Raw genomic sequence first — 27,693 nt, 5'->3', positions numbered from 1 at the left:
CTGATAGATCTAATTTGATTTGCAGGGCTGCCATTGAGATGGTCACTGCCTTGTATAATCAGGTGGATGAAGAAGTTCACAAGCTGGTAATACTGTCTAACAAGTCACTCCAGCAGCTGGAAAGCCTCCTTGAGCTACGGAAATTTGAGGACGGATGTGACCAGGTTAGTAGCTTTTAGTTTGTTTATAGACAGAGTTCTCAGTTCAGCACACATGCGCTACTTGAGTTTGCAAATTAAAAAGGGGGAAAACAGATGACAGCTAAAATGTAAGTCTCCTGTTGTTCCTCATTCCACCTCAGACGTTAAGTGGGATGCAGAAATTAGGTGACGTTCAAAAAGGACATTTCAAATTGGTTAAAACTGGTGTAAAATATGTAATTGGAAGTTAAAAAGTATACAGATAAGAGAAGCAGTTGATGGTAGTGAAGCTAAGTAATAGTAGGGAAATGAACCTATGAAATACAGCTTTAAACTGGTTTTCATATTTTTTCACTGTTTGTTTTGACAGATTAAACTGTGGTTCCATACAGAGGGAGAGACACATCTTGCTCCTCTGGATTCCTTGTCAGTGTCTTTTGATTCACTAAAGCAAATGCAACAGCATTTCAGTGTCTTTCATGGACAGTTTGTGGTATGTACTTGGCCAAGGAGAATATTTGAATTTTTTTTCTTTCGGTGTTAAAAACTCAAACCTGTGTATCTATTTCCCTAATGCCAAATTGTTATTGATTTGTCTTTAAACAGCAGCACTACAAACAAGGGCTGTGCCTGATCAAACATTCAAAGAGCATAAACAGCTGCTCAGTTTCTGATGCTGTGCATCTCAAAGAAAAAGTGCAGAACTACCAACAGTTTTTGAATACAATCCTCAGCAAGATTGAAAAACGAAAGAATGAGTTGGAAATACTGGTGAACCTGTATGAGTTTTATGATACGGTAACTTTTTAATTTAGAAATGCAGTAACAACTATATATATATATATATATATATATATATATATATATATAATATATATATATATATAGTGCCTTGTTTTCACCACTTTGTGGTGATGGGGGGTTGACTGAGCACACTACTCATTGAGATAGAACATTCTTGGCAGTCACTGCTGCAGAAATCCCTCATTTTTTTTTTAGTGAAATAAAAAATGGACTATAGATTTTTCGGGGGGGGTGGGGGGGGGGGGGGGTGGGCTCGGCTCGCGCCAAGCGCCCGCCCACGCCGCCCACCCCCAGCCGCCCCGGTTGCGCCGCGCTCGCTACGCCAAGTGGAACAGAAGGACCCCTTACTTGTATTCTACCTTCATTCCCTGGGTCAGGGTGAACTGTAACTTTATTGCCTGCCACATGTAAGTCGGAGTGGCTAGCTTTACCTCTATAAGGCACAATTGGGCACAACAGCCCAGGGTGCTTCCTAGTCAGCTCTCGAGCGACACTGCTCTAGCTCTCCCTTCTCTGGTGTGGCCCACCCACCTGTCTAACTCTGCTGACGTGATACCCACCCAATCCCACATGACACCCTTCTAACAATCCCCATGCTCAGCCAAACGTGACTGTCAAAACACATCAAAGATCCCAATTATTAACAGTACACTCCCTGGTTGATTGATGTATTCCTTCAACCAAGACTAAAAACCTAGTCTCCTGTTGAGAACAACTGTTGCTGATTTTCTTTGCAAGAGAGTAGCTGTTGATTATGTCATGCTATTTTGGGGTTTTTGTAGTGGTGGGGACCAACCAAGACATAGCTTCGCTTTTCCTCTATCAGGTGTGGATTTCCTATTCGTTCGGTGTTGATGGCTGAAGTATAATGCTGGCTCCAGGGATCAGCCAGTTTGCTCAGCCCTCCCTGGCGCATCAGCAGACAGAAACATGCTTTAGGGTGAAATTAGGATTTTATTTTTATATTTAGTGAACAAAATATGTGATTGAGGTTAAATGGGCAACTAAAGACCCACTCTGAAGACATTACATTGTCATAAAATAGATGAATATTAGTTGTTCATTGAGTTAGGATAGTTAAGAAAATCTGACTACTGCATATGTTGAATAGGTTTCTATTCTATTTTTCTTTGTTATCCTCAGGCTAACCAATGGATGAAGCACTGCAATGATTATTGCAGACTGCTGAATATGGACAACAGCTCATGCCTTTTCTCATCAACAGTGGTCCAAACCTTGCAGAACTACCAGAGAGAAGCAACAAAATTCTCGACAGATAATTTCCGCAAGCTGAATGAAATGGTTTTAAATCTGAACAGTGCTAAGGAGACGAAGCAGTGGAATACCCACTGGTTAAAATGCCAAAATACCCGCCTTTGTTTGGAAGAAGTACTGTCTAAAGTCACAACAGCTCCAAAAGCTTGCAAGGGAGGAACTGCTTCCAAAATGTCATCAGACGCCAGTCCCAGAACTAGTGGAGAGTACAACAACTGTCAAGGACTCAGACAGCCTTCTTTCAAACATGTGAATGATAACATTGTGGAATCCAATGTAATGTTTGATCACAAGGATGTAAACCAAAATTCCAGCATGTTTACTAAAAACACTCCTATATTTCCACAACCTCTTTCTTCAGAGTCCCAACGATTCACCAAGTCTGTGTCTGTGCTTGACGATACTGATAGTGACTGTACCTTGGATTCTTCCTCTGCCTCTTGCCGGTCCGAACCTATTTCCTCCCCAGCTGCCCATCACAGAAAACAGCCGTTAAAAAAAATAATGAAGAAGACTGTGTCTTATGACATGTCCCAAAGAGATATCAGCCACATGGAAACCAAGCACAATGGATACACTGGGGTTTATATCAAAGGCCTGGAAGTAGCAAATAATGTGGCTGCTGAAAAGAAAATACAGAGGCCTGACATAAAAAGCCCCCAGTTGGGTCGAAGTCGTAGCTTATCATCGCCACCTACAATGCACTGTAGACATTCAGATGAGGGCAAAAAGACTAACAGGTACAAATATGCATTTGTCATTAAAACGGACAGAGTAGTCTTCTGCTGTCATACCGATTTAAAGTTCTTGGGGCCTGCAACACTATGTATTCAATACATTTCAAGAGAAACAGTTATTACAAATTTGTTATGTTATGAACTCTTTCTTATTGGCTTTATATAAATACTAGCTCACCATGATATTCAGCAATGCCTTGCATTTTAGAGACAATTTGAAATTCTCTTAAGACCATTTTACTTAGCCTTGGTCATAATAGAGGGATTCCACTCTATTCATCATTCAGTATCACCACCCAAGAACCAGATGTGGCCACCCAGCAGTTCACTGATCATTGGAATCACTTGAGCACATATTATGATGCAGCAAGTGACAGTTCTGTCACATGTGACTTTGGAAATACTGTATTGTAAAATGCAATATCCTAACCAGGGTTTATATGTCTTCCAGCAGCAAAAGGCAGCACATCATGGATGAAATGATCTCCACAGAGAGGGAATATGTGCGATCCCTTGGTTACATCATTGAAAATTACTTCCCCGAGATGGAGAGAATGGACTTGCCTCAGGATCTCAGAGGAAAATGCAACATTATGTTTGGAAATCTGGAAAAGCTGTATGATTTTCATACCCAGTATTTTCTCAAAGAACTGGAGCATTGTATGGATTATCCATTGCTGGTCAGCAGCTGTTTTCTCAGACATGTAAGTCTTTTAATAATGTTGATATAATTGATGTTATTTACGAACATTACAGCACTTTTTGTGTTTGTCGAAGACCTCACACTCATTGTGAAGCTGTGAACCACAAGTTTATCATTTGTGTACATTTTTTGTTTGCTTACTGTATATTCTTATTTTATTTAAGTCCTGGTATGTAAATCATTTTTGTTACAGCATTACAATGTATTGTACTCATAATACCTATATGAGAAATCAACAAATCATTGTTAATGATTTGAACCAAACCAAACTGCACAAGATGTCATCACTTTCAAAAAATAATAAGAGACACTCTACTTCAAATCCAAAAGACCTCTGAGGTGTTCAAAGCTTGTGATTAATTCTTGTTTAGTTCATCCAATAAAAGGGATCAGCTCGTCTTGTCTTTGTCTGATCAGTTCTGTCAAATACTACTTTTCTGAACATTCTATCACAGCAAACATTGTAGAAACTATTTAAAATATAGAATACAATAAAAAGGGTAACTTACAATTAAATTGTAATTAATGCATTTTTGGAGAACGATTACAAAGTTTACATTTATATTATTGTAGGAAGAGCAGTTTGGGATGTATGCTTTATACAGCAAAAACAAGCCAAGGTCTGACACCCTGCTTGCCAGTCATGGAAATGGATTCTTCAAAGTGAGTAACATTTGACCTACTTTCTCTGTTATCCAGGGCATAATTTGATTAACAGCATATTTGATTTCAATTAAGCCAGTGCAGATTTTATAAAATCGGTTTAATTGGTTTGTCAAACATGGGAAAATAAATACACTGGGGTCTATCCAATCCATTTAAACAGCGGTGGATATAAATACACTTAGTTTTTTAAAACCTTCTCTTTTTTTTTAACAATTATTTAGACAGAAATACACGAAAGAGAGATGGCCATGATCTTTGTACACACAAGTCCCTGTTTTGATGCTCTAACCAGTTGTGCTGTAAAATCTGCCTCTGTAGATCAATTGAATAGACCCCATTAAGTAATACATTTATTCCGTTTTGAAAACAAATACCTGGACTGGCAACACAAGTAAAAATTCAGGTGCATTTATTTTTATTGCAAAGTATGTTTATGTTTACAAATCAAGTGTCTATTTATATATATTATGTATATAAATGATATTAGCTATAACGTATTCATATATATCATCCGGTATATATAATAATTGCCTATAGTTCATTTAGGCCATTTGTATGTGTGGTTCATACTCGCAGTTTTGAGTATGAGTTATTCAAAACTCATTATAAACCATCATTTTTTAATAGAATAAACAGAATAAGAACAATTAGAATTGGGTGATAAGATGGACTTGGCTTCCTACCTGTTGAAACCTATTCAAAGAATGAGCAAGTATGCCCTGCTTCTCAAGGACATGATTAAAGACTGCAGCAAATCACACGAGCAGGAGCTCTCTGACCTGCAGGCCGCTGAAGAAATGGTGAAGTTCCAGCTGCGTCATGGCAACGATCTTCTGGCAATGGATGCAATCAGAGGATGTGATGTGAGTAAATTGTTAATCATTTGGTTATCTTTAGTTCTATAGTAATACTAAAAGAAACATACAGTTATTTAAGAAACATTTTTGCTAGAAGTCTTTCAATGTCTTCTATTTCATTTGTATTTTTGATGTCACAGAATAACTGCGCTCGTAAAAAAAAAAAAAAAAAAAAAAAAACTTAAGTCATATGGACAGTTCTAATAGATGCAAAGGTCTAAAACAACTTTTCCACAACCTTTTTATTCAGGCTGAACAAAATATGAATAAAAGCAGTGGTGATTGTAAGTGGTTTTCACATAGTTCATGTAATTTGTAATAATCTGTAATAAACCATACTTTTTGATCTGTGTGTGACAACTTGCAAATGGGTCTTTTTATTTCAGGTCAATTTGAAAGAGCAAGGACAGTTGAGATGCCAAGATGAATTCATTGTGTGGTGTGGACGGAGGAAAAACCTTAGACATGTCTTCCTCTTTGAAGAACTTATTCTTTTCAGTAAAACTAAAAAGATTGATGGAGGAAATGACATCTATATTTACAAACAGTCATACAAGGTATAAAAAGCACATAAAGCTATATAAAATGTTCTTTCAATGACAAACTTAAAATATTGTTATTAATCAGTAAAAGTAATGTAGACGACAAACTAATTTATCTATTATTATATATTATCAAGGGCGCTGGAACTAGAGGTGCTGGGGGTGCGGTATGGCTTTGAATGGCTTCTATCATATACAGGGGTTACAGTTTTGTTTATTGGCTTTCAGCACCCCCACTTTAAAAATTGTTCCAGTGCCACTGGATATTATGTGTTAACCTGGTTATAATTGGTGATTATGATGATTAATACATTTTTATGTTAAGTAATTTAGTGTAATTTTATTTTATTATTCAGACCCTAGCCTTGTCAATATTAACAGAGAACTCATAATTATTGTAGTTAATATAAATCGTAACCCATTCAACTTGGCATTTAAATAAAATATTAGCTTACAATGATAAAACATGTTGGGATATTGTTACATATCGATATACACATGCACCCCCCTGAGCCATGTTTGTAACATTTATTTACAACACCGATGTTTTCAGACAGCAGAGATTGGTATGACAGAAAATGTCGGAGACAGTGGACTTCGGTTTGAGATCTGGTTTCGAAGAAGAAAGTCCCAGGACACGTTTATCCTACAGGCCAGCTCCGGAGAAGTTAAAGCAGCCTGGACCAACATAATAGGGAAGATCCTGTGGAGGCAGGCCCTGCGAAACCGGGGTATGCGAAACACCTGAGACTTTGTACAAAGAGAAGAGCCAAGTATATTTACTTGTGTCGTTTATTTACAAAGAAAATTCTGTCATGAACATTAGTATTAAACCACTAAGAGGGCCTCTTTTAGCACTGAGCTCTTAATAAAGTGCTGTAGTATAACTGAATAATCAATAATAATATTAGGACTGGACTGCGCTTTCCCTGTTCTTGGTGTTGTAGAAAACATTTGGAATAATCCTAAATCACTAAACCAAAACAATTAATGCGTGAACAGCTGAAATGTTGAATGGAGAAAACTTGGCCAGATTTTGCTCAGTTGTGCATTAATACCTTCTCATACTGAATGGAAAATATACTTTTTATATCATGTAATATTTAAATACTTTAATAAATACAATACCATTATTATTACTATTATTATTATTATTATTATTATTATTATTATTATTATTATTATTTATTTTGGTTTTCTATTTTTTATTAATTGAAGAGTCCCATAACCTTTACCATTAAAAAGTACAGGTAAATCAATTTTTTCATGAAAAAGGGGAGGGGGTAACTGCCCACAAGAGTTGATGGTGAAAAATGTTGAGGGACAGTTCTCCAGTTGGACTAGGAAGGCAGTTCTGAACAAGGATTCTACTGTAAAAATCTAAACTTACGGGTGGCTCAATATTCAATAAAGTGAGATCAACTCTGATAGCAAGTGGCTCAATAGAGAGTACATTCATGATACTTTAATTGCAGAACTACGGATGCAGGAAATGGTGTCGATGGGAATAGGCAGTAAGCCATTTATGGATATTAAACCCAGTGCTGCAGCCATCAGTGACAGAGCAATTGATTATATCATGAAGGGAACAGGTATGTTACTTTTATGTTTGTGTTACATACAGATACCTTGAAAATAAATCAACTGGATAATCATACGCCAAAATAACTAATATAATATAATACTGTCACTTATATTTTGATATTGTTCATTTTACTGCCAAACCTTTGCCTAACTACAATGGTGTGAAGTACCCTGGGCCTCACATACTTGTATTACATGATGTGTGGACCTATGCATTTTGAAGATACCTGGCTGCCAGCAGGTGCTGTATCACAGCTTGCCTAAGTAGTTTGGGGGGATTGCCCCAACATGTTTGAGTGTAGCCTGTGCTATGTTGAAAGTATTTAAGAGCCTTTCTTAGGCATTGTTTGATCATGACAGAGTAATAAGCATTTTACAAAATAAACAACCCTAAAGATACCGTTCACTTTGTAATGCTGAGGTATGGGTGGGTTAATTGAACTTGTCAGCACACGTTCTTGAGGCTTCCTTAAGAATCTTGGAATTTGTGACTTATTTTAGTAATTTTTAGTTACCAGTTTGAGAAAACATTTGGGACATTAAAATTAACATACATTCATATACAAATGTAGGTCAAGGTACTAACTCTCAGCTGACCTATTTAAGGCAGAATGTTTAGACTTGTGTTATTTTGAAGAAAACGAGAGTATGTTATGAGATCTCATTCTGCATATTGTGATTGTGGTGATTATCTACATGTTCATGTCTCTAACCCATGTATTTATAGGAGATTAAAAACAAATGTTTCAGGTAATACCTTCATTAGTGTTAGCTGCCATTAACTGAAATGTTGTTAAAGATGCCTTGAATTGTATTACTTAATTGCTTGGTTCTATTGTTCTGCATGCAAAAAAAAAAAAAAAGTTATTAACAGACAGGGGTAAATCCTTTACAAATATGCCTCAAGGTTCTGGATAGTTATTTATATCCGTGGCAGGAGATATTTTCCTGTATGACACCTTCACACCCTGTGTTGTTTTCTTTTAGAATCCAGAACTAGAGCTTCTATAGCAGTGTCTTCATTTGACCACTCAACACCTTTCAAAAGGCCACATTCCACTATTTCCAGCTGTAGCACTTCCTCTTCAAGTAGCCAGTCTTCCTCTTCCATACTTGGATCATTAAACTTGCACACGTATCCGAGCCCAACTTTCAATCACTGGTCTTACGATATTGGAACCTGTATCGAGGAAGACGAACTGGAGCAGGAAACTGGAAGTCAGCCTTCTATAAGTAAGTAATTTTCCATTCATTGTGGTTTTATTAATAACTGTTTAGTATTTTATATAGGATGAATAGAGTACTGTACTAACTAAAACAAAAAACAGTACAAAGTGAGGTGTTGTACATTTTATACAGAGATGGCAGATGTATAGTATACTGGTGCTCTTGACAACCCAAATTGTACAGGTTAACTTATGTAAGAAAGACACCAATGAATCTATTACATATTACATACATAATGTACAATCTTGTGAGTCAAAGGGAAAACCAATAATAAAAATGGTTCAGGTGGCGTGTTATCAGTGCAATAGCACCCCCAAATAATTCACGATTCTTACCTATCATATCAGTGAAAGCAGGCTAACTCCTATTCATTGATCCACTCAACAAGGTGCTTATTGAGATGCTGAAACTCACTTAGTTTTGAACCTCAAAGTAATGAATCATCTACTGTGGGTATTACCTTGTAGAAACATGAATGCCATCTATTTTACCAGTTGTTCTGAATACTAAAAACACCATTTGTATCTGTTTTAACAGTTACAGAGAGTTCTGAGACCTCTTCACAGTGCACGTCAAGTGAGAGCATGAGCGGTTTCAGCCATTTAGCTCCCAACTGCCATTCACAGCTTCCAGTAGAGACATTCTCAGATGAAGGGGCTTCTTATCTTTGCTCTCAACCACCTTCACAATCCACATCACCAACACTATTTCAGAAAAGCACTGATCTTAAACAGCCCACCCACCAGTACATCACTGCAGTAAGTATGTTATAGAACTGTAAACTTTACTTAAACACTCTATTGTCTATCTAGTGCAGGGATTTGGGTTAACTCTTCCTTCCTTTTTTGAAGACTGAGAGAAAAATCAGGATCAATAAGGGAAGATTAAATATGTTATAAATGTGTTCTCATTCAAAAAGTAGGACCTTATGTACTTATCGTGTCCATATGCAAGATTTTACATGGCGAATATGATAACTACCTTGAATTTTTACAAACTTTTATCTTACGCACCTAACCTGTAGAACTGTGGACTGTAGGAACAATGCAATAACTGATCACATAATGTTTATCTGGGTTGATCAGTTCACTTACTAACAATATTTAATTGACGTGTTACAAAGATCGAGGATTTACTATGAACACACATTCACGCGCAGACACAAGTAATGTTTAATCAATAGTAGTATTTTATTAAGCACACAACTAATAAACAGAAATCAGAAAAGTTAGAAAGTAAATATGTTTTTCTCTAAGCACAAACAAAATTCAAAAAGATCTCACTACATTCATGCTGGCTAGCAGGCAATTGAAATATGACACTGCCCGTCTCCTCACACAGAAACTGCAGCGTGAGCAAGCTGTGACGTAGCTAGTCGCTCGCTCACACACACGCCAACATCCAAGCACACAGCCTCAACTGAGATGATACAGACAATCTTCGAATATATCACATTAAGCTTATTAATAGTATGTAGATTCACTATATGGCAAGTTTACTTTTAAGGAAATTCTTCATACTACAATATGCGATAGATTACTTATAGTTACTTCATCAAGTGTCACGAAAAGCTATTTCACAGGCAAAGTGTGCAAACTAAATAATTAACAGTTCAATTCTATGTGAATGTGTTACAATTAATTAATTTAGTTGCATGAAAGGAAAATGCAACTGGACTTATACTCAACAATTTCTTGAAGCTTAAACTTTTGGTCCGCTGTTTTGGAAATTCAATCTGTCGAAGTGACCAGTATAAAACTCACCTCTCTGCAATAAAGTCTTCAGTCCTACATTAGATCAAACTCAGCAACAAAGCTTTAAATTCTCGATAGAATCAACAAACAGCTGCAACAAAGTTTTCAGTCCTCGGTATAGGATCCACAACAGCGCCCGTCCGCTCTGTCCTCTTCGCTGAATAGTTTAGCTACGCAGGTAGCAGGGCACAGGTTTTTTTTGGATACTGTGGATTTAGGTGTACAGCAGACCTAGACTGGTTTGTCTGTAAAGTCTGTAAGTTTTATGGCAGTCCTCTAGCCAGGAGTCAGTCTCGTTGCTTGTGGTAGTGACTCGGTTGCAGCTTGCTTCCCCGTCATAATTCCGTCCCAGAGTTGTAGCTTTGTTTTGCAGAGTGACAGCACCTGGTTTAGCATTCCATGTAGAGCACAAAATGTTCAGTTTTACTTGAAAATTTATAGTGTTTTCACTCTGCAGAGTAGCTACTTTCATGAGGTCATTCGTGTATCTTGCCTCTTTAAATTCCCATTCCTTTGATGTTTTAATTTCCTTTTCGCTAGTTTATGTCTTCCTTGCGTCAAAACGATTGTTGTTGCATGTGTGAATTATCTATACATAATTAAACTGTCTGCTCAGCCTAATCCAGTTCTCTAATTGGTAGGTCACATAGTTCAGTATGTCTGCCAGGAAACAAGGGGCCCTTTTTTCCTAAGACACAGCAGTTCCATTAATTAGTCCATTTATATCATTAATTCATGTATTATCATATTCAGAGAATATGTCCAATAGGATTATAATTTGGGTATTATACAATAAATTAGATTTCACATAAATGTATTAAGATATTTACTTGTTTATAAGGACACTCTGTATATGTGTGCAATTTTTTTATTTATTTTTTTAATCCATTGGTACAAAACAGAACAGTATACTGTTTCTATTGATATTGGAGAACATAACTACATCCCCTATGAGCTACTTTTTAAACTCTGCCTAAGATTATTAAAGTTATTTCATAATCCTCCTGGTAGACCAATAATGTTGGGAATTGGTTCTTTGACTGAACCTTTGTCTCAATTTGTAGACTGTTTTACAAAAACTTTGGTACAAAAGCTGCCCTCTTATATTAGGGATACATCATTCTACATGAATTCTACAGATATTCTATGGATGTATCAAGTTTATACACAAACATCTCACACAGTGATGGCCTGGCAGCTATAGAATATTTTTTAAATTTGGAAAATAATATAGATAATCCTCCAATATCTTAACTACAGGAATTGGCTTCTTTAGTGCTTTGTAGGAATTATTTTAGATTTGAAAATACTTTTTATTTACAAATACATGGGACTACGATGGGTACAATTATGGCTCCCAACTGCCAATTTATTTATGGGCAAATTTGAGATGGATTATATTTATAGCAATAATCCTTATTTACAAATGATTCAATCATGAATTTGATATATAGATGATGTATTTTTCATCTGGACGGGCAACACTGATGAATTGAAGGAGTTTGAAACATTTGTAAGTAGCATTCATTCTACTATCAAATTTGAAGATGTCATTTGACTGTAATTCCATTGCTTTTTTGGATGTCCAGGTGTTAAAAGTTTGGAAATTCTTTTTTTTTTTACTTCAGTTTATGGGAAAAGTACAGACAGGAATAATTTTCTCAATGCTGCCAGTTTTCATACGTTGTCTCTGAAACAGAGTTTACCTCATAGTCAGTTATTGAGAGTGAGACGCATTTGTAACACTTTGATAAATATGCAGAAATTGTTGGTGAAAGATTTAAAGTGAAAGGTTATAAACCCCATTGGATTAGCAAAAGGCAAAGGATATGGATGCTGTTGCAGCTTGTTGCCTATAAATCAAAATCAGATGCCTTGGTTTTTGTCTCCACATACTCACCTGTATATGAACAGGTTAAAGAGGTTGTTAAAACAAATTGGCATATACTGTTGAGTGATTCAAATTTAAAAAGTTTAAAAATGTTCCACTTTTTGCATATGAACGATCTAAGAACTTAAAGGACCGTTTAACTAAGTCAAATATATATGAGCCCCTCATTTTTTTAACAACTGCCAAATCTAGCAATTATCCTTGTCAGAATTGTTCAAATTGTAATGCCATGATTAAAGGGAAATACTTTACACATCCTCACTAAGGAAAATTAATTTTTGTAAAAGGCATAATCACATATTTTGTATTTGTTGAAATGTCCGTGTGGTTTGTATTATGTAGGGGAAACAATAAGAAAACTGAGATTGAGAATACATGAACATAAAAGCGCTATATGAAACAAAGATATCAAATCTTCTGATGCTAGACATGTTTTTTGGGCATATAAATTGTACATACCTCTAGGAAAGGAGGGGATAGGGATCAGTTTCTTTTCCAAAGAGTGGCTTTGTGGATCCATAGGTTGCGTACTGAAGCCCCTAGGGGATTGAATGAGGAATTCTTCTTTGCCAATTTCCTTTAATTGGCTCCTCCATTAACTTTTTCTGAATTGTAACTTTTTTGAACTGATACTTTTTTTGAACTGATACTTTTTTAAATTGATGCTAATTGTTTTTAATTGTTTAATTATTTCTTGTTTTTGTATCCTGTCTTTGTATTGAGTGTTTTGCAAATGTATGTATGCCATGTGTTTTAAATCAATGGATACAGGTGAACGGATTTGTTATAGTTAATTGTTAATTAAGTGGAAACCATATATGTGATGCTGTGCTCTGAGATTCCTTCTACTGAGGAAGGCAGTTTGCTGAAACACTTCTGCAGCTCTGTTCTGAATTGGGGTAGATAGAAAAGATTTTTTTAATCAAAAATGAAATAATAAAGGAATATTAATTGTTCTTTTAAGTGCTTCGGATTGTTTTGTTTAGTGGAGTGTGGGTTGTTCTTTATCAATTTGTTGGAGAATCCAGCCCATAAACTTTTACCAGCAGTAATTTTGGTTATCTCCTTTTTTTTTTTTTTTTTTTTTTTTATTTTGTTTAGTTTTTTGCCAGAATAAGACCTCTAATATAGCAATAGGCCTCTCAACAGTGATTTAACTGAAAGGTTTTTAGCTGGGTAAGTACAGTTAATAATTTTAACTGCTTAAATGTATTTGACTTTACAAGACTGAGCCTCACCAATACTAATGATTAGGCGATCATTACATTTTAAACAATAACCTTTATAACTAATTAGGTTATAGTAGTACTATTCTGTTTGTCTTGGTTGCATGAATATCGTTTGATGCTGATAAAGGGGTTACTACTGAACTATAACTTCCTACCTTAGGCTGGTTCTTTTATTGTTTTCAAATGTTAAAATATTGTAAATAATTTAGCACATTGCTGCAACCCACACAGATATAAAAATGACCTTTGTGATATCAGATTCTATAGGGTGCAGGACCAAAACTGGCCAGGGAAGAACCGATTTCCCAAGTCTGAAATTCGTTTAAATCGTTACGAGTGGATGTAGGAACTTTCCTTAATGATAACCACTCAAATTCCTTCAGGGAGTCTGTTCAAAGTCATCACTTCTGAGGCTGGTCTTTGAGAAACATCAAGCTTTTCTGTAGTCTTTGATACTGAAACATCTGCCAACCGAGGACCTACTGTCAGCCCTCTTGCCTGTCACAACTGAAAAGGAGTTGCAACAGGGAGATGCAGCTTTTATATATTGCAGAATATATTGGAGATACTATTTGCATAACAAATGAATCGCTAATGTTAGGGACATCTTATTTACATCAAAGTATGTGGTATAGAGCTTCCCTGTATCCAACTTCCATGTTAAACATTTTTGTTCCCTGTTTTGTATGCTGATAGCTATTTAATAATAATTCATACAATTACTTTTTACAGCTATGAGAAGGCTTTGAAGACTCTTCTCAAATTGAAACTTATTTGAATACAACATAAACCAGTTATCCAGATATCTCCACAAATAGTTTTTACACATCACCTTTGACTGAAGAAGGAATCCCAACATAGTATCTTGCAACTCTCATGGAACTTTCCACAGGTTTGCTGTGTAAGTTGTGTACACCATGTCCATAGTAATCATGTATTTTGTTTTTACAATTCAAATGTTAATTGTAAATTACTAAATTATTTTTATAAAAATGGCATGGTACATTTTGAAAAGTGTAACTGTTTAGAGTTTTATATCCTTGTGTTAATTTTTTTTTCTTATTTCTTTTATAAAAAAAGTGAAAAGAAATAGTAGAGAACAATAAGTCTTTGCATTTTTTCAGCTGATAGCTTGCAGATAAATGTGTAAGAAATGTCATACACAGTAAACATTTTGCATTCTAACTGTTTACTATAAATAGATTTTGGAGTTTATAGTTCTTTTTTGTACAGTCTAATAAACAATATAAAAAAGCTGTAATTGTGTCATTGTATCTGAGTAACAGTAATGCAAAAGCTTATTGGGATCTTGAGTTTATTTTTATAAAAGGTATTACTGTAATTCAAATTTTTTTAAACTTTTTTTAATACTGAATTTGTTTTTTCTCAACTCATTTTTATATTGTGCCATTGCATGACTGTTTATTGATTTATTATAATTGTATTAATTTGTTGGACAATGCATTTCTTGACATTAATGCAATGCATTTTTTTTTACTCTACATCTCTCTACACGTAAACTAAGGGTGGAGTGCATTTTTAAACTACATTTGAAAGGATCTTACCAGTCATCCAATTAGAATATCAGGAATTGACCATTCATCTCATGCAATCGAATAGAGGCTTCATGCATTAGGTTTCCAAAAGGCTTGTACTCGCATCACGTAAATCAAATTCAATATTGGTTGTACATAGCAGAATACTGTGTAAGCATCTTTTTATTGTGTGCCATTCATTTTAGCTTATTTCACTACATGCATTTAAGGTTTAAAATAAATAACTGTGCAATGTATAGTATACTACACAATATGTTTTACTGTTTGTCCTTTATCGGCGACATTTTTGCTGACACTTTCAGTCTACCGATTCAAAGGTTTTAAGGATCCTTTCTAAAAAAAGAATAATACAGGATCTATATAAGTGTTAGCAAAGATGTATTATATTGTAATAAACTGTTACAATTGTCAACACTTTTAGTAACTTGCTTGTGGAAGTTTAAAAATGACATCGAGGGAAGTGTGTTTTAAGCCTGCTCCTTTTTGGCACACCTTTAATTAGATTTTCACAAATTCAATAAATAAATTAAACCAAAAATACAGGACCAGCCATTTTAACAACACGCATGACTGAAAGTTAGCAAACTGGCATTTGCAGTGCTGGTATTTATCCCAAAATAGATCTCCTGCATGTGACACCTCCCTGTCCAAATAGAAATTCTGATGCAAGACAGCTTCTGCTAAAAAGACACAGCTGTCTGGACAACTTGAGTGAAAAACAGAGCCACGCTCGCTACATGCTTCAAATTATAGAAAAATGAAGAGCTTAAAGTTTATCGCTGCCGAGAGTTTCGTGTTGGATACCACAAATGCCAAGAAGAATTTGATTTGTATTTCTCAAAATCTTTATCCACTTCTTTTTAAAGCAAGTTATTTGCAGGAACAGTCTGAAATGATTCATGACATAGTTCAAAACTGGCCTTTGGCTGAGTTAAGCCTTAACAAACTCTTGGGGGCAACAGTGGATTGTGAAGATGATTTAACGAAAAGGACTTGCTATTGCTGCATGCAGGCTTTTTTAAATGGGCTGAAAGCTCATGTTCTCAGCTGCTCCACAACATACACAAAGAAGCTCAAACTGGTGGACCTCACGGGTATAAAGGATGTTGGATTCCAGCTCTGCAAGTGCAACAGATCTTTGGGAAAGTGGGCTAGAACCGAGATGGTAGCCAGAATCTGTTACGATGTACTAGTAGCGATGCAGTCTGACACCACTAACCCAGCAGTGTTTGATATTTCAATTAATATTCTGATGGATGTGTTTGTTACCAATCAGAGTTATGAGACAGTTGTGCCAGCCTTGTTAATGAGATGCCACTGTCCTCTGAAGATAAGATGTGTAAATTTCAGGGTCGACAGCCTAGCTCTGAAAAGCCTCTTTTACATCATTAAGCTTGTCGAACCTGGTTCTCTGAAGAAGCTGGAGATGGTTCACAATATCCGCCTGGAAATGATGCATTTGGAAGTGCTCCTAACGCATGTTTCTTTTCCTGAGCTGAGATCACTGACCCTTCCTGCCAAGACATTTGATGTACGCAGACATGCACCTGAAGATGAGGCAATCTTATCGCACATTGGAGAACTGCTGAGTAAGCTGACACAGCTAAATGAACTGAGCCTAGCTTTTTCAACTCTCACCGGGAGGATTCGAAAGCTGCTAAGGTAGGCATTCATCAGTCTAAATCTTTAATATATTGAAGGGTAAGATGCCAAATAAAAGTTGGCTTTGTTTACACTGTATGTCATCATAGAACAAACCTTATTGACGGACCAATTTGTTTTAAACTGTACTATATTCCATTAACATTTGAAATCTGTTTGGCACAGCAATAGGAAAAAGGAAAACAAAAGTCAAGGAAAAAAGGGGATTTAATTCACAGACACAAAGTTATTATCAACGGTTTTCTTTAAAGTCTGCCTTGCTTATTTTAAGTTTAATTTACCTGTTCTAGACAGCTGTTGGTTTATTTAACCATAGTCTAGAAATATTTCATGAACACCCCTTTTACCACAGTAAAAGCATTTCAAAGTGTAAAAAAAACCATAGCGAAAGCATGGGAACTATGCTTAAGCATTTTCAATCCCAGAGAGGTATGGTAAAGCCAGATTTAAAAAAAAACAAAAACATGGAAACCATAGTAAATGGATAGTATAATCATGGGAAAACTGCAAAATGATGCGGTAAACGTATATAGGGCCCGAACGCCAAAACTGTGTTTAATAAATTACTCCCAGGTGTTATTATCAATAAATGTGTTGTGAGCATTAACTTGTATTGTTTCGCAAATGTTTTTAAATATGGGATTTCTCTTGTCCTGTGACAGGTTGATAAACATTCTTTAATGCTAATTTTGTTCTATACAGTGTACCTTAATGAATGTTTATGAACATGTTAATCAACACTAGAACACTAGAACTCTCAACACATATTTATATAATCTATTCAATTCCAATTCCATGTTCATTTGAAACCACAATAGTTGATGCATTTGTTTATGTTTTCTAGTCCCTTAACTACTCCACTGCAAGGACTTGAAATTGCGAACTGTTCATTGAACCATGCTGATATGGCATACCTGGCAAACAGTCTTCATGCAGAGTACCTCCAAAGACTGGACCTCAGCGGCCACGATGTTGCAGACCTATTCCCATCAACTTTTTTCAAACTTCTCAGCCGTGCTTCTCACACGCTGAAGAGCCTGACTCTGGAGGAATGCAATATTGGAGACAACCATGTCAACATGATGATCCTGGGTCTGGTACCATGCAGAAAGCTGAGAGAATTCAAGTTTCTAGGCAACCCTGTCAGCTCTCAAGCACTTAAAAGACTTTTCAGTGTGTTTGCCGACTTTCCTCACCTAGACTACATTGAGTTCCCAGTTTCCAGAGACTGCTACCCCGATAATATTACCTACCCACTGGATGATGAAAGTCTGGTCAATTATGACAAAACTAAATTTCAGAGACTAAGGGAGGAGCTTTTATTAATTTTACACCAAGCAAACCGTGATGATATTGTGGCCCGCACACCTCTGTTTGGGAACTATGACGCAGAAATTCAGGAAACAAGACATGAACTGGGTGTTTTTATGCTTCAGTCATTGAGAGATGCACTCTCCAGCTTCATGGACAATGGTGCAAAATAGACCACTATATGAAGAGAGTCCTGGTTTAATAGAGACAGCGAAAACCAGTGTTACAATATCTCAGGGTTCAATTAATCAATGTTGCTAGCTCTGTATAGTGTAACACTTTATAAAGAATCTTATGATATTAGACTCACCAATAGCACATAAATCTTTAAAGTAGGAAAAGAGAAACTTACATTCTTATTGACACAAAGCTGCATGTAAAAGTTAATGCATAAGGGCCATTGGCTTTCATTATATTTATTTTACTGTGTCTACTATCAATAAAAATGTACATGCTAGATGGCTCTGTTGTACTGCAAGCCCCTCTGAAGCTCAGGGCAGTTGTTTTATTAATTGCTGAAATGTTTCTGGGGAAACACATGGTCTATAATAATGCATATAACATATACAAGAGGTAAACATGCATCTAAAAGCAAAGAAAATTATATATAAAAGTGTTAAATGTAGATGGGTAAGTTAATGTATGGATGTATGGGTAAATAAGTTAAAATGTATACCACTTCATTGTGAAGTTCACTAAACATGAAAAATTGGTTGAGTTATACAGTATATTATTATAATGTATAATAATTTACATAAATGACATTACTATTACAATTTATTAATTGCTGTTACTAGTTTTAATATTAAATACAAATAATGGTTTACTTGTAATGTAACCTATTATTTTGTAATTATTACTTCCTTTATTAGTATAAAGCACGTATGTATTTGGAAATTCTTTTAAATTGTTAGCACTATTCATCTAACACATCTGTTATCTAAAGCCTATTTTGGAAACTATGTTTGGAATGACTAGAGAAATAACTTATGCTATGGCCTGTTATTATAATGTTGTAGTCCACTAATTAGAACAGGGTTACTTTCTTAAAATGAACTTTCAATGTGACCACTGAAGTGACTGATTTGATCAACTTACCCCACTGTGATAAGCTACCTCTAGACTTGAGAGCATTTTAAAGGACTCTGGAACCCCCCTGAATAGAAGGTTCATGCAATCCCCAGTCCTGTGAAATGCTCTAATAAAATCCAGTGAAGTACACATTGATATAATCAACCCGTTAGAGTCAGTGAAGTTTCAAAGATTCCAAAAACATCAGGCATGGTCAAAACCATTTTGTTACCACCAAACAGTGCCTATCATTGAGACCACGCTACTATCAAGCATTATACAATGAAACAACACCCCATACAAGAGTCCACATGGCGAATTAGTGCTACAGCACAACAACGAAGGGTTATTTTCATCCCATAGATACTATGTAATCAAATAAACAAATCCAGACTTGGCAGAGTTACAGGTTACAGCCGACATGGTATGCAATGAGGGGTAGATGTACTAAGATGGGCCAGTCGCAGCTCAAACATACCGCAGTTTGCATTTCTGTTGCAACAATTCTGTTGTTGTATTTACTAAGAGAAAATATGTAAAATAAAGAGAGCCACAATATACTAATTTAAATGTTTGGGACTTTCTTTTTACTTTAGCCTGTACAATGCAAATAAGATTATTTTAAATTGAAACTAAATGGTTTTAGCATTATTATTATATTGTTTATTATTTATTATTATTATTATTATTATTATTATTTATTATTATTATTATTATTATTATTATTATTATTATTATCTTGGCCTACTTAGTATTATACCACTAATTTATATCATCATGAGTAGCCTATAAGCCAAATGTATACTGTCAGTTTTTATTTAAGTTAGTCAGTGGTGCCGTGCTAAATTGTGCAAAATTACAAACCAGCTGCACATTAATAGAATAGGTGTGTTTCCTATTCCTATACAGATGCTCAGAATGAGCTGGAGGGGTTAGTGGCACATATGTGCAGTCTATTATTCCCAACATGTTGGGGAAACCAGAAATGCCATAGAAATTTGTTTTCAAGGATTGCATGTACACCCTGCTTTTAGAGAAACATAGGTATTTGGGTGTTTGACTCAAAAATGCAAAAACAATTGCAGCTGTTTAAAACGTGCTTTCAAAAGTTCTGAACAAACTGGTGCAATTGTAAGTGTCACAATTGCTGGCAGCTTTAGTACATCTCTTTATAATATCTGAGAACTATATTTTTATTATTATTTCAGCCCCCTTTTTGAGAATTTATGCAGGAACACCCATAAAGTCATATTCATGTAAGGTTGAACTGCAAAGAAAATCTGCGACTGCAATGAATTCCCTAAAAAGTCGCTAACAGCATTGCGCTTGTTTAGTACATTTCACCCTAGACTTCTGACTCGTTTGCGACTATTGCAACAGCACTTTAGTACATCTACCCCTCAGTGTGGTAGCACACTGATATTAGTTAAGAAATCACCATGGAAATAAATAATACAGACTGCAGAGGAAGCATCCACAGATGACGACAGCACAGTGATATTGAGAAGACTGCTGTGAGGTACCCTTCTGCCAGTTTCAAAAGGTCATTTCAGCCTTTTATAAATTCCAAAGGGGAACTGGCAGAAACTCAAAATGATAATGTTTATTTATTTTTGTATTTATTTATTTTTTTAACTGTTTGTTTATTAGTTTGTTTTACTCCAAATAGTTATTACTTCACAACTGATCAAAATATCCGTAGCTGAAATTATTTGTTTGAGATACCAGTTGTTCATACTTTTGTTTTTTGGACTATGCTGATAGCAACTACCAAAATCCATAAGATATACTATAAACCAAAATGTTTAAGAATTTCACATGAATCTTATGCAAAAGATTTTAAAAGCATCTCAGCGTTTATTATTTGTAATATTTATTTTGGTAACACGTTTGTGCTCAATAAAAATAGTACTAATATATATTTTTATATAAACAATTTAGTGCTATATAATAAAAGATTATATAAGCATCTTGTCACGATATATTTAATATATATTATATTGTGTCAATATTGCTATTATAAATTGTGATGAACCACAGATGTTATTATGTTATTCACCTTTGTGGAACATGTATCACATATGTAACGCTGTCCTACAAAAAACACGTTGTTTTTTCTGTATTTCGTTAAATTAAGGCCAATTCACGGTTAGGATGGCTGCCAATCAAACGGCATGGCATTTATGTGTTTTAAAAAAATAAAAACCCTTGTTAATTGGTTTACACAGTTTCATCTACAGATAGTCTAGTTCAATTTATTATACCCCTTAGATTATTAGTTAAAGCAAGTTAGCAGGAGAAATGAAACCCCTGATAATCCGTGGCTAGACGGACCGCTCTTCCTCCAGGTGGCTAGCTAAAGGTATTATTAGGCTTCCAAGCCAAAGGCTGGGAAGCCTATTGTTATTATTACATTTTTTTTTTTATTATTATTTTTTTTTTTTTTTATTATTATTTTTTTTCTTCCCAAAACTTTAAACTGCTGCTGCTTCGAAGCTGTGTGACTGATCAGGTTCTGACTTGGCAGGTAACAAGCTGGTTACATTGGCTGTCAGATGCTGAAAAACGTTTGCTGCTGCATCCTTGCTATTGGTGCCGTGACGCATTTTTTGATAAAACCTTTCGAAATCATCTTCTTGGGAACCGGCAAAGCGATTAATCTGACACTTGGCATATATCATCAACATCCAAACTCGCATCAAGTTTGTGAAGCAGAAGTTGCTGTGATAAATTTGAATGTCAAAATGGCATGGGTGTTGTGATTGATGCTTGGATAGAAATGTATGCAGCCAGTCCACGTTGACTTGTCCTCATGTGGTTCTACTGGCCCTTTGGTGAAGAGGCCCTTCGTTGTGCTGGCGCCCTAGCTTATATAATGCCCTACAAGTTGAGAGCTGGGTGCCATAGACAATTGGTTGCAAATTACCCTAAAGCCAGTCAGCATTGCCCTGTGCAAGTTGCTAGATTGTTACACCAACACAACTTGCTCACATTACAACCTCAACTGGCAATCATTCACTTTACAAATTAAATATTATATACTTACAGAGCAATCAGTCCGTCGACTGCTAGCCTTGCTGCAGTGTTGTTATTAAGGTCACAGAGAGGGTTATACCATATTGTTCATGACAGCATCCAGTCTATTCTTGAAGGATCCGATAGTCTCTGCTTTAGCAACTGTCCAATGGTTCACTCCACTTTCTGTGAAAAATCTCTGCCCCTCGGTTCTGTATATACCTGTGAATAGGATAGCTGGTGGATGACGATAGACCAGGAACTGAAACCACACAACAACAGCCGACTGGGGTATGAAAAGCACTGCGGCACTTTTATTAATAAATAAAAAGTTTTAACAAAACAAAAAGGCACGAGGGCCAAAACAAGCAAACAATAATGATCTTATGAAATTAAACAAGCTCTGGCTTTAAACCAGCACGAAAACAATACATAATATGCACAGGGAGTACCCCATCTCAATGCCCTTCTTCAGCTTCCATCCATAGCCCCGGGTTGTTCTCTGTGACCTGTGAAAAATAATTCTCAGCAGTTTAAACCCCTTGACAATTTGAAATACCTCTATTAAGTCACCTCTGGCTCTCCTGTTTTCTAGGCTCTACAGATTCATCTCTTTCAGTCTGTCTTCATATGCCATACCCTTCAATCCTGGAATTAATCATCGTGTTGCTCTCCTCTGTACTCTTTCCAATGCCTCAATGTCTTTCGTATGATATGGGGACCAGAACTGTACGGGGGGTTAGAGCTAATGTTATTTTTCTAGAAAGCATTTAGATTTCATATTACAGGTTTGCATTGCTCTCCAGTTTAAATCGACTATACCCCAGAAGCAGTCTGTGACTTGTTGAGCCTTGTTAGCAGTCATGGGAATCATTTAAACAGACTTTAACGACTTTTTGAGTATGTGAAATCATAAGGACACCATGTTCTTGTTTGCAGCTTACTAAATTTCTGCTGCCATATTAAAAAATGCATGCTATGAAACTGTACCAGAGATAACTGGCAGCTCATTCCAATCTCAGTTCATATTACCAGGGCATTCAGTTTTATCACCTGACCTTATACTTGCCCACTTGGTTAGTAAGGTACCTTGGACAGTGTGGTTGAAAGCTCATCAGTTACTGTTTTTAGCCATAACCATTGCTAAACCTTGCCATCCACGCTCAGGAAATAGTAATAATTTAGGAGCACTATTGTATGATTTATACCAAATAAATAAAGAATTGTGTTTTGTTTTCATACACTTGAACATGAATGTTTATATGAAATTAGATTTTGTGTTGAACGACAGGGAAGCAAAAGGCAGCATGTGTGATATTTTGCCAAGAAGAGTTGTGTGTAACAGATATCATTACATAGATGCTGGATTAGTCATTGCTTTTTCCCATTGCTTACACGAAATAACTTAAACATGCGTAGTGAATACATTTGCAATGATGCACTGCCACCAAAATAGACATCTAGCATTATTTAAAGAGACGAAGAACACATTGAGGACACTTTCATTCAATGAAGCCATCCGTCCGCGACACAATAAAACATATTTAATTAAAAAACGAAGAGCTGGCAATGCATTCCTCGGCTCCAAAAGGCACCTCACATTTATTCAATGCCCACTGTGAGGTGAAGGAGGACAATCTAAAAGATAAGGAGTTGTATCACTCAAGCTGGCAGGATCTGGTCATGGAAACAAGACCATGGGAAAAGTATGTAAAACTATCCAGTTCTACTGTGCGTTTCATATATTAAAGCAGTAGGACTGGGATCCTGTAATGTTACAATTGGGAGATAGCGGGGTATTTTAATGATCTTAACAGTGATCTCTAATAAGAACTGCTTAATAGTAGATCTCTTGCTTGAGTATTTGTGTTTTGTAAGTGGGTAATGGGGGGGGGGGGGGGGGGGGGGGGGGGGGGGGGGGGGGGGGGGGGGGGGGGGGGGGGGGGGGGGGGGGTCAGAAAACTGAACCCACGGGAGACTAGCTTTTATAAATGTTATGTAGTATACCATGGAAGAAGCATGTTAAACAGCATCATGGAAGCACAGTGAAGCATATTAGCCAAGCATACTGTAGTAAACAAAGTATTATAAAGCTCAAAAAAACATGTTCATGCAATATTTTAGAATTAAATATCATGGCAAACTTAACAAATACGCTACAAACATGTAGGAAAATTCATCTAACCTATTTGTTATTTAAAGTTTGTTTTGGACCGTGTTGCAGATGACTAGAGAAACAATTTATGCTATGGCATGTTATTATAATGATCTAAATATAATTTTTATTTATTTATTTTTGTACAGTGTAGTGTAATGTAGTCCATTAATTAGAATAGGGCTGCTTTGTTAAAATTACATTTTGACCACTGAAGTGCAACCATTTTTTTTAAAGAAAATACTTTGATATCCTATAAATTAAATTGCAGATAATGTTGCTGGGTCATTCCATAGTAATTGTCTATCTATACTACACTGCTCCATCATGTAAAACAAAAAGTGTACCTATTCTAAAAAACCTAGAGTGCATGTGACCCTTCTACAGGGGTGCTAATAAAAACTGGTGCTAAACTGTTTTGAAAGTTTAATACCAGAGTCTACTGGTGCTAAATTAACAAGCCCCCCTCCCCCCGTTGTTTGCAACCAGTTTCTGCAGTTAAACTTCCCACACAACACAAACCTTCTCTCCTCTGTATGGTGATGAGTGTGGGTGGGTCATGGGAGTAGCCCAGAGCCAGTGAGAAACTATCATCATCTGTGGTTGCTAAGGAATACAATAAATACATAAATAAATACATTTAAAAAAAATTAAAAAGTCTACTGGCACCAGAATTTAATAAGGTAGCTTAGCGCTAGAATGTAACCAAATTTGACACCCCTGCTCTAGGATTGGGCAGGCCACAGAAGTTGAATAAAGCTATTTATAAATGTTTGAAGAGACACTGAATTAAAGGGGAAGACTCATTTGGCCTTTTAAAGGTCAATAGAAGACCAAAATAAAAAAAGAGAAATATGTGCATGCCTGCACTTATTATACTATTATTTACATATTCATATTTGCTCAGACTGCTGAAAGACTTTTATTCATGAACCAGGACTCCATTAGGGGCTGTATATAGTATTTCACAAACAGGAAATGAAAGGGGTGTACCAGTAATTGCTACATAATGATGTTTAATGTGTTTTAGTATATTTTTGCTGATTTAAATTAATTAACTAATATCTTGCAATTTTCACTCCTAGGACAACACTCTCTGAGAATAACACTCAGAAAAAAGAGACGTATGAGAAGAAACATCTGGACATCTTCTTAGTGCAAAGATCTCCAGATCAGAAGATGAAGATGGGAAGGCTAGGGGAGAGGATGACTGAATATCAGCTTCCCTACAGGAATGTTCTTCCTGTGCCCATCTTTATGCCAAGTAAAGTGATGTCTGTCGCTAAAGATTTGACAAGAGCTCCAACGCCCGCAGAACTGAAAGCCATCATGGAGTTTGAAAAAGCACTGTCCAAGGGTGTGAGTGTAGGCCGGAGAGAAATTTCTGAGATAACGAAAGAGATGCCGAAAGTTATTCAGCCAATCAGGATGGATTTCAGAGCCTCCAATCTGGTGGCTCCTAGAAATGTACTGCCACAGTTTGAAGCTGTACTAAGAAGTTAGTAGAACTCATGGAAACTATAGTAGATAGACAGAGAGGACTAGACAGAAAGCCTTTGGCCAAGTAAGCACTGCACGGCCATTTAAAATTGGTATAAATTTATATTTACAATACATTTGACTTATGGTGTCAAACTGTCTGAACTTACTGTAGTTGTATTTACTAGCGCCTTAAAGTTTTTACTGTTTACAGCTTTCAGACCTCATAGATAAACTTTGCTAAACAAAGGCACTAACACAGTTTTTCTGGTGCTGGTGTATATTTTTCACATTGCCTTGAGTTAAACCTGTCACCATTTTAAACCACTGAGCGGCACTATAGGCTTACTGTTGAACTATGAGAAAAATATTAGATTATGTTTAAAAATAGTAATATTAATACTTGACATACAGCAAGTAGCTCTTAGGAAGGATTATTAAATATGTTAAAATACGAGTCAAAAGATAAATGTCTGTGAAGGGTAAAAAGCGCAGGTACTGTCTAGGTTTTTAGCTGTCAGTGAGTAAGACAGTTTCAGTTTGTGAGGTAGTGGAGAGATAAATATAGGTTGGTGATGTATAGGAAGTGTGCACATTACCAGGATGAATTATCAAAAGAAGATTTAATCAGTATAAGTTGAACAATGTTAAACTGGAAGTTGATAGCTTTACTTTTACAGGTTTTTCAAGAATGCAAGTGTCCTTAAAAGTTGAGTTGACATGTTTCAAAAAGTGCTTCTTGCTGCTCTCAACTGATGCTCTGTATTTGTGTATTCCACAGGCAGAAAAGTTTGGTATTTGTTTTTCACGATAATCAGAAAAAAAAAAAAAACTAACTTTCTCATTGAATAACAACTATATTAGAATACAATTAAAAGACTGCTTTCTGAACATATGTTTTCTTGTTACTTTGTGTTTTATTAAAGATTCATTGATTGTGAGGGTTAAAGGTGGTTTGTTTTGTTAATATTAATGTAATTGATAAAAATAAAAAAAAATTGAATCATAAAATTAAATTCAGTTTCTTATTGTTTAACCAGCATTAGGACCTGTTAGGATCTACATCTCAATTTCAAGGAAGTCCAGGTCTTAAGGACAAACCAGTCACTTTGCAACAAATGCCATTACAATTGATATAATTTCAGTATAGCACATTGTTAGATTACATCAATAGGACATATGTCTGCAGTATTGTAATTATACATTTCTAACTGATTCATGCTGGCAATGGCAAAAGTCTAAAAAATGAAGACAAATTTCAGGGGTGTGCAATGCATATCACCCGACGGCCGGGACAACAAGACATGTGTGGGACAACAAGTTCTGCCATTATACTTTGCCCGTCAGACAAGTACTTTTTTCTTCTTTTGTCAGAACGTTCTGTTGCTAGAAAAATTCCTGTAGATTTCACGCAAGGTCCTGAAAACTCTAAACTGCAGAAGTCCCACCCAAAAAAAAGAACATTTTGAAAAATAAAAAATGTGTAACTGTAAACCTCAAAGCAAAAATATATACAGAGTACACAAATACACATATCCTTTTAATTCACAAACCCTCAGTCACACACAGTAACAAACATATTTAAATTAATTCAACAATACTATTACATTGCCTTTTGCATACAGTAGGACCCCAGTAAAGTTTGACCACAAGGTCTAAGAAGAATATTTAACATATTTAACATATTAAAAAAAGAGTCCTCCTCCGACTCATGCGAGGGAGGTCTGAAAGTTTCCAAAAGCACCGATTGGTTAATATGGAATGACCAGACCACCTTTGGGAAAAAAGGCTAGATTTGTTGCCTTCGAGTCATTACCAGTGAAATCCATACATGTGTCAAACATGTGTTGTAAGAAGATTAGTATTGTCTCAATAGGGCAGGTCACCGGATCGTGACCTTCAGCAATGCACCAGTCTTGGAAAACTTTCCATTTATATGAATACTGGGTGCTCGGCGCCCTAGTAGACTGTAGTGTCTCTACTACTGCATCTGGCAAACCTCATCTGAATAGACAGCTCCGTTCAATAGCCAGAC

The 27,693-nt window shown here is 35.9% G+C and overlaps 3 protein-coding genes across 3 annotated transcripts in view; all 3 read left to right on the top strand.

The window, feature by feature from the left end:
* Positions 1 to 14,766, top strand: part of LOC121313306 (pleckstrin homology domain-containing family G member 4B-like) — a 44,738-nt gene extending 29,972 nt beyond the window's left edge. The window contains exons 11-23 of the mRNA XM_041245697.1: positions 26 to 164; positions 511 to 633; positions 747 to 938; positions 2,088 to 2,959; positions 3,411 to 3,660; positions 4,233 to 4,326; positions 4,968 to 5,188; positions 5,569 to 5,739; positions 6,278 to 6,455; positions 7,200 to 7,316; positions 8,296 to 8,541; positions 9,073 to 9,293; positions 14,142 to 14,766. Coding sequence (XP_041101631.1) covers positions 26 to 164; positions 511 to 633; positions 747 to 938; positions 2,088 to 2,959; positions 3,411 to 3,660; positions 4,233 to 4,326; positions 4,968 to 5,188; positions 5,569 to 5,739; positions 6,278 to 6,455; positions 7,200 to 7,316; positions 8,296 to 8,541; positions 9,073 to 9,293; positions 14,142 to 14,147 — 2,830 coding nt within the window. The 3' untranslated portion in view covers positions 14,148 to 14,766. The remainder of the gene's footprint in view (positions 1 to 25; positions 165 to 510; positions 634 to 746; positions 939 to 2,087; positions 2,960 to 3,410; positions 3,661 to 4,232; positions 4,327 to 4,967; positions 5,189 to 5,568; positions 5,740 to 6,277; positions 6,456 to 7,199; positions 7,317 to 8,295; positions 8,542 to 9,072; positions 9,294 to 14,141) is intronic.
* Positions 14,767 to 14,813: 47 nt separating this feature from the next.
* On the top strand, positions 14,814 to 18,427 carry LOC121313305 (leucine-rich repeat-containing protein 14B-like). Its single transcript, XM_041245695.1, has 2 exons — positions 14,814 to 16,627; positions 17,472 to 18,427. Exons 1-2 carry the CDS (start codon positions 15,723 to 15,725, stop codon positions 18,109 to 18,111), a joined length of 1,545 nt encoding a protein of 514 aa, XP_041101629.1. The 5' UTR covers positions 14,814 to 15,722; the 3' UTR covers positions 18,112 to 18,427.
* Positions 18,428 to 23,508: 5,081 nt separating this feature from the next.
* Positions 23,509 to 26,674, top strand: zmp:0000000930 (telethonin). The gene is made up of 2 exons (XM_041245694.1): positions 23,509 to 23,730; positions 25,265 to 26,674. Exons 1-2 carry the CDS (start codon positions 23,594 to 23,596, stop codon positions 25,680 to 25,682), a joined length of 555 nt encoding a protein of 184 aa, XP_041101628.1. The 5' UTR covers positions 23,509 to 23,593; the 3' UTR covers positions 25,683 to 26,674.
* Positions 26,675 to 27,693: the final 1,019 nt, after the last annotated feature.

The sequence above is a fragment of the Polyodon spathula genome, chromosome 3, assembly GCF_017654505.1.
Source record: "Polyodon spathula isolate WHYD16114869_AA chromosome 3, ASM1765450v1, whole genome shotgun sequence".
NCBI lineage: Eukaryota > Metazoa > Chordata > Actinopteri > Acipenseriformes > Polyodontidae > Polyodon > Polyodon spathula.
This window is presented reverse-complemented; position numbering and strand designations above follow the sequence as displayed.

Excerpts from the sequence above, each read along its gene's own strand:
- LOC121313305 (XM_041245695.1), top strand. The coding sequence starts at position 15,723 with ATGAAGAGCTTAAAGTTTATCGCTGCCGAGAGTTTCGTGTTGGATACC. Across the intron at positions 16,628-17,471 it reads AGGATTCGAAAGCTGCTAAG|TCCCTTAACTACTCCACTGC; the intron begins GTAGGCATTCAT and ends TATGTTTTCTAG.
- zmp:0000000930 (XM_041245694.1), top strand. The coding sequence starts at position 23,594 with ATGCATTCCTCGGCTCCAAAAGGCACCTCACATTTATTCAATGCCCAC. Across the intron at positions 23,731-25,264 it reads GAAACAAGACCATGGGAAAA|GACAACACTCTCTGAGAATA; the intron begins GTATGTAAAACT and ends TTTCACTCCTAG.